This window comes from Morone saxatilis, unplaced genomic scaffold (assembly GCF_004916995.1).
Source record: "Morone saxatilis isolate NCDOM2014 unplaced genomic scaffold, NCSU_SB_2.0 Contig4, whole genome shotgun sequence".
NCBI classification, from domain to species: Eukaryota; Metazoa; Chordata; class Actinopteri; family Moronidae; genus Morone; species Morone saxatilis.
Window position 1 is genome coordinate 3,943,373 of NW_023339984.1, and position 7,531 is coordinate 3,950,903.

Sequence of the window (7,531 nt, forward strand, 5' to 3'; positions counted from 1 at the left end):
TTTAACTACGAATTCGAATTAATCGCTAAAATCGGTTTATCGCCCAGCCCTAGCTTCTCATGAAATTCCGACAACAGCGACCCATTTAATGCAAGATCATTCACATCCTGTCTTTTTTGCTAATATTTTCTTTTGTTTTTGCCATATTATTTGTCCTCCGGGCTTCATCTTAAAAAAAAACAAAAAACACACACTGTGGTTTCACAGTAAATCAAAGTTTGTATATTTATGTGTGACAATGGGCCTCATCAAACACAGACTCCTCTCTTACTTTTCCTCTGTGAGTGTTTGGATTCAGACTCAACAAACCCTCTTAACTTGGTAATGGATCCATTTAACATAATGAAAGCCTTCTGGTGTCATTCATAATAATGTCATACAAGACAAGCGTGGAACTTCTGTCAAAAATACTAGTCTAGTAAATTTTGCAGTGGTTCCAAACCTTGTTCCTTCAGGAACCCCTGCCCTATCATTTAGTGACGGCCCCTGCGTAAGGGACATATTTTATGGATATTCCCTATTATATTAAAAACAATATATACATTTGCTTTGCCAATAAAAATCATACAAATCATCTAAAGTATCTCCCAGTTGAACGGGCAGCCACGCTGATAATATTGTAATCAGAATATTCATTTTGCATTTAGTTCTAGTTCATTACGACATCATATTTAAAGCTGCAGTAGGTAACTTTTATAATGGCATTTGCAAGGAGATGACACTCAACTATCAACTATCTTTTTTTAGCTCTGATTGGTTGTTTCTGTTCAGGCCCGGTGAATTGCAAATCCAATTAGAAGCACTACCACGTGTCGGAGGAACCAGATTTTTTTTCACAGATTATCTGTCCCGTGTGCTACTGTCAGGATATAGTCAAAGTTTCAGCAAACACGACAAAAATACTTTTTTTTTTTTTTTAAAGTTACCGACTGCAGCTTTAAACCTTAGATTAAGACAGTATGACGTGGAAGACAAATTAGTTTTTTTCCAATGTGAAGAAATGATCAATGCATCACTCTGTAGTCTAGATTTTATTTGATTATTTTTCAGGCACACGTGTGAGAGGAATATTTGTAACTATTTGAACTGTAATGCCAAAGATTCTAAGATCACTCACTCAGATATGTTTGAGCATGTGTGTTTTCCATTAAGCTAAATGAGTATACTGTGTTTGGTGTGTGTTGTTGCCAAAACAGAACAAAGGGCTATCTCGAATACCATTTTTGGGGCTCTGGAACGTCAGTGGGTATGTGCGTGTGCTGAGCATGACTGTGTGTTTTTTTTAAACTTTTTATTCCAAAACTCATCATGGAATACCTACTCAAAGATTGAATATATGAATAGTTGAATATTCTTGTAGTAGTCCTGTAGCCTAGTAACAATCTAATCAACATATCTGTAGCACGTAAATGCACGGTTTTCAACAGCCGACTATCGATTTCTTGAATACTTGTTACAGTAGTAGTTGTTCCTTCTCACTGAATGAATGAACTTAATACAATGTAACATATTACATTAAGTGAGAGCAAAATAACTATAAATAACAGTGCGCTTTACTGGTTGGCAGTAATGTATTTAAAGTGCATGTTATCTGTAGCTTATGGGCTACAAGTGGAGGTAATTCTCCACTGACATTGCTGCAACCTGGGGACCCCAGAACGCCTCACAAATACCCGAGACACCCAGTTTCATCATGTTCCTTACCTCTCTTTTGTAATCCATAATTTGGTACTTGGTAGTGTTGTCTGGCAGACCCATGGGACTCTTCCAGGACACGTTCACAGTAAACGGGTCCAGCCACTTGTATGTCAGGTCTGTTGGTGGAGGACACCCATCTGTGGGACGAGAGATTAAAAAAGGGCAATTCATTTCACCTTTTCAGAATGAATGATACTGTTAGGCTGGAAGAATCACAAGAGGCTATCATTAGCCTCAGTAAAAATAATAGAAAGTAATGATCCCAATTTCAGTCTTTTTTCTTGTTTCTGAAATGCCCTGTAGAATTAATATTATTAGAAAATATATTATAATATTAGAAAATAGAAAATATTATTATATATAGCCTAACAATTTCTCCAATTGCGCCATTAAAACACAATATTGCATTAACGACGACTGCACAGGTTTCAAAATGACCGGAGGTAAACTTTTAGTTGTAAACAGAAGCCAAAAGATCTGATAAAATAACACTTTTCAAGTACTCACAACTGAATTCACCCATCACAATACAAATGTACATACAAAATACATATTTTGAAAAAAAAAAAATCAAGATAGAATTAACTGTACACTCAATGAGCTTTGGAACGTACACATTTCCTCATATTTGACTTTTTTGGAACGTTTTTCTTAGATTTCTTAGATTGGCTGAAAATGTGGGTGGATTCCTTTGCAAAAATGTTCTTGTCATGTAAGACTGTAACGGTTAGTATGGTTAGTAATATTTCATATGGTTATCAAGAGACAGTAAGAATTCATTTGAATTTTTAAAAAGAAGAAAACTGTTCACGAGACATCCAAATGGATGAAAAGTCGTTTTTTTGGCCACTTTGGGTTAATGTATCTTTCTATGTGTATGAGGACCGTTCTAAATATGGTGTTAGAAGTTTCAGCTAACCTTATTAAGGAAGATGTCTGTGTTTCTATTGAGGTTTCTCCACAAATGGCTGTTTACATTTTTTACAACCTCAAAAGTGATCTGGGAATCAAATGGATGGATCAAATGGAAATGGAAGTTTCAGTTACCCTTTAGTGAAATCACTTTGAGTCTCTTTTGGCATCATACTGGCACATTTTCAACCAAACATATCAGGTTTTGTAGTAAACATGTTTGGTAATTAAATTGACCAAATAATAATTTTTTAACCACTGTTAAAAGCTGGAAAATTCCATTATTGAGCAACAACAAATATTTGTCAGTGAAAACGGGCCAGAAAGGGGCTTTGAGGAATGTAATTTACATTTACAGGACTGACTGAGAGCTCAACTGAACCGACCGAAAAAATTAAAGGATCCTTTCGGGAAGTCATTGAGTTCAGTGTGGTTCCCGCCCTGGGGGTTGAGACCCCCACTAGGGGTCACCAAATTTTTATGGGGGGTCGCGAGGCCCTCCTAAATAAGTAAACTGTTAAGTAAATCTCTGTCAAATAGAACGATGAGTAAGTATCAGGGACAAGAAAAACACTCATTTTTACACAAACTTCCTGCAGTTACTGAGTTCACTGTTTGGGTTCATGGTACAGTTTTGAATATAATGTGAAGTATCCATAAAATATGTCACTTAAGCAGGGGCCGTCAGTTTCCTGAATGATAGACAATGGCTCCCTTAAGGAAAAAACACTGGAACCACTGAACCAAAAGCTTCTATCGTTCACTGACAACACAACAGCAACAACTCAGTCACCGCCGCATGGAAGGCCCGATAGAGATCACTCTTTTGCATGCTTATATTGAGCTAAATCACTACGATAAAAGAGATTAATACAAGCGTATGGACCTCTAAAGAAAATGAGAAAATCTAGCCCTAATAGTGGGTTTTTCTCTGCCTTTTGTACAATAGCATACTTTTCAGAGAAGCAGTAATGGTGCTCAATGAAGGACTGTAATGTGTGTGTTTGTGTGTGTGTAGGTGTGTATGTGTGTGTGTTAACTGGAAGTCTTGGTCACAGTTTTTTATGACCATATGAAATTAAGAGCCATGGGACACTGGGACATTTTATGTCTTCCTTTGGTTATTTCTCCCTCCACTTGACCAAGACTGTGGCCCTGGCCCTGGCCCTGGCCCTGGCCCTGGCGCTGGCCCTGGAGCTGGAGCTGGCCCTGGCCGCTGCTAACACTTAGGCCGTGTTGCTGTGCATTGTACTGTGTGTGAGTGTGACGCAAACTTGATTTGATTCGATGGGCGAAAGAACAGTTCGGATCAATACATCGACTATACTATATACAACTAATTAAAAGAGAGTTCATTTTAAATGTATTTAAATGTTCTGAAACTGTCAGTCTGTCTGTTTCACAACCTTTAAAGAATTAAAGCACAGAGGCACCACTGCACACCATTTTGCTCATTTATACATTATTAGAGAGCCAATATCTTTCAAAATGTAGGATATTTTTAATGAAAAAAACATAAAATTGATACCCAAAAGGGTATCATGAACCTTAAACCTATCCTTTGCAATGACAGGTATGTTACCTTTAATTCTATTTCCTGCCTCAAGTGTTTGAAGTGCGTCATGAATACCTGCTAATTGAACTTTGGTATTAAGCTGTCTGCGTGGTCGACTAAAACCACTAGAGGTAATAATTAGCTGTCAAATATCTCATTTTAACGGGAAGTAAGATTTTTTTTTTCTTTACCTGTGAACACCATTAACGTGACGGTGTATGTGAGGAAAAGTCCAAACAAGTCCCAAACGAAAGGCATATTGTCCTCGCTCGTCAGCGTTGATTCCGCGTGAAACAAAGAAACCTCCCTCGGGCCTCTCGCGAAAGTCCTCCGAGAAAAAGAGGTGAATTTATAACACTTTATGTGACGGCGCGAAACGGGCACGTACAAGCGACAGCAAGTCTAGCATCTAAAACCAGATTGAGCGTCGTCCCTGGAGTGTACCGGGAAGAGCGGCGGCGGGGCGGAGTCGCTGTGAGAGGAGGAAAACTACAGTGACAGAACTGTAATGACTACAACCTCCTCTGTCTCCCCCAAACAGTGTGACTCCCAGCCGTGCTATAAAACAGTGTCCAAAACACAAGCTGCCCATGAGTGTCTCTCCCCTCATAAAGGCAGATTACGCATGCGTGTGAGTTTAAGTGCAGTATCCCAAACCTCAAGTCTCCATCCATTCTTCCAGGAAATCAGGCTCTAAATGAGTTTGTGAATCATTACACTGATTATGTGTATGGTAATGGATTTATGCAGCAACAAAGAGCACAGAGTGGACAAACTGATGGTGCAAGGCCAAGAAAAACATACAGAGGAAACATACTGTATATCTGATCCCCGGCTGAGTCCCAACCCTGTTACACTTAAGGATGAACGGCGAGCTTGATGCACTGTGTGAATTTAAGATTTCACTTATCTCTTACAAAAAGTACACTATGTTCTCTAAAGTATGGGGAGTATTTTTTGGACTTGTGGTCCGAGGCTGTTTTTCATAGTTCTGGGTTAATTTTAAAGGTTCAGTGTGTAACATTTAGGAGGGTGTAGTGGCAGAAATGGTCTATTAATTTACAGGCATGTTTTCATTAGTGTATAATCACCTAAAAATAAGATTTCTTGTTATTGTGTTACCTTAGAATGAGCTGTTTTTATCTACAGGAGCAGGGTGGTCCTCGGTGGTTTCCAGAACTGTTTTGACAGAGGGGGCACACATGGCACAGCACATGCACATGCTGCTGACTTATGAAGGTCTGGCATGTGTCTCAGCTTTCAAGTCATTCCCAATTCATGCAATTCCAATACTGTTTATTGATTCCAGTATGCATAAATATTCAAATACACTAAGTGACAACAACATATTTATACCACATGCAAAAAACACTGCACAGTTTTTGCCCCAAAACCTGCATGAGATTAGCATAAAGTGGGCACATCTGCAAGGGGGAGACTCATGGCTACCCATAAAACTAATTGTCATTCAGCTAGAGGTCAAAGGATCCCTTTGAAAATGTCCATGTCAGGTTTTCCATCGCCAAAATTTGCTAGGCATGGTTCGAACAATTCATGATATGATACCAGTATTTTCACTCTAGCTTTAAAATGTAGGCGGCTACAGCCTCTGAAAGACTGTGGAGTGGAAGGGGTAATGATAATGGGGTGGCACTTAGGGTGGCCACTCAGTCTGTGGTTAGTGCCACCCCAGACCCCCTCCTGGAAACACCCCTGAGCCCAGAACGGACGAACCAAACGCTGGCTCTAACCGGGATGAGGCGAGGGGTTGCAATCTGCACCGCTAAATGCCACTAAATCCTACACACTGGACCTTTAAAGGGGTATTCCAACAGTTTTGTATACAGTTAGTCATAACATTGGGGGGCTCACAAGCAGTGGTCCAAGAAGAACTCTCAGTCTCAATAGTTTTTCCAGGTTTTATTGGAAAAAGGATTTACAAAGTAAGTTTGACAAGCAGCTGCACCTCAGTATACAATGAAATAAAATGGGGAAAAAAAATCTCTCTGCTAGGACAGCTCGGGACTGAACAAGAGCCAAAATGTTCTCAAATATAAATACATACATACATACAGTACGTAAAAACATACATGGGTACAGAATTCACTTTACAGCATGACAACAAATTATTTACATTTGCTTAAATATCATTCATCTATCTGCTAATTACAGTGTAGCACTTGTGAAATACTGTGAATAACCAGAGCATTATGAAGATCTTATTACTGAGATAAGGGAGTGATTTTAGAAGGCAGAGCAGAAAGGCACTGGATCTTAACCCAGACGAGGGGAACGCTTACTCGCTGTGCAGGAGTAAATATTATCACACTGCTGTGATCAGAGCGTCATGTCCTCAAAACCTGATTCTGACTTCAAATGTCTGCAGGCCATTAAATGAGCCCATAGAGAATACTGTTTCATGATTGTTATACAGCTAGGATAGAATTTAACATCATAATCTTTTCTGTCCTTTTCTGTATTAAATGATTCATCACCTCTAATACAATCTAGAACATTATTTCCAACTATTGTAATTGAGCTACTTTTAAACAAAGCAAACTGTAAGCAGCTTTATCACACAGCTTTAATTCAACCCTGAGGTCTGTCTTTCCTTTTCTTTAACTCTGGAACAGACTGAGAAGGCTTTTACATTTGTCATTAAACAAACAGGGTAGTAACTTTGGCCCGGTGCTCCCTATAGGCTGCTGCTTTTTAAAGCGTGACTTATCTGTTTATCACAATCTGTTACCCTGGCTGGAATGCGCTGCTAGCCTATAAACATCCTTGGCTTGATTATCTCAAGTCTTTTGGTTTTGGAGCCTGTTACAACAGAACCGGTTGAGTTGGGCTATTGCTCACCTTGCAGGCCAGACCTGAACGTTAGGCCAAAAACAAAACAAAAGTGTACTGGCACAGCTGCATAGATCTGAACATGGCAGAGAGATGACGGAAAAGATTGCTTAAGTACAGTATCTCCCTCTGAAGGAACAACAGTCAGTCCAGTTTATCGCCAAGGCAGGAAAAAAAAGTGCAATGCAACCTTGCATGACTCAGCATAACACCTCAACCTGACATGCCCACATTCAGTTGGTGTTGCTGCGATACATTCTTAGAAAACACTGCTGCTGTGGTTTGAATATTATATCCGGCTGCTGTGGTGCGATCTTTCAGCCTGACCATTTACTGCCCCCCTTCATCCCAACCAGCAGAGATGCCGGAGATAGCCAAATGACATCTTTGACGGGGGGGTTGGGAAGCGTAGCAGACATGAAAGGGTTACACCTGTTATCACCCAGTTCAGGTCCTTATGGGAGAGGTGAAAGGATATACATAAGGGGAAGCGTGGTGCAGAGTCGGGGGGGGGGG

The 7,531-nt window shown here is 39.8% G+C and overlaps 1 protein-coding gene across 1 annotated transcript in view; it reads right to left on the reverse strand.

The window, feature by feature from the left end:
• Positions 1-4,758, reverse strand: part of LOC118338288 (interleukin-13 receptor subunit alpha-1-like) — an 11,342-nt gene extending 6,584 nt beyond the window's left edge. Inside the window, exons 1-2 of the mRNA XM_035675574.1 lie at positions 4,357-4,758; positions 1,705-1,835 (exon numbers count right to left, since the gene is read on the reverse strand). Of these exons, the coding sequence (XP_035531467.1) occupies positions 1,705-1,835; positions 4,357-4,423 (198 nt within the window). The 5' untranslated portion in view covers positions 4,424-4,758. The remainder of the gene's footprint in view (positions 1-1,704; positions 1,836-4,356) is intronic.
• Positions 4,759-7,531: the final 2,773 nt, after the last annotated feature.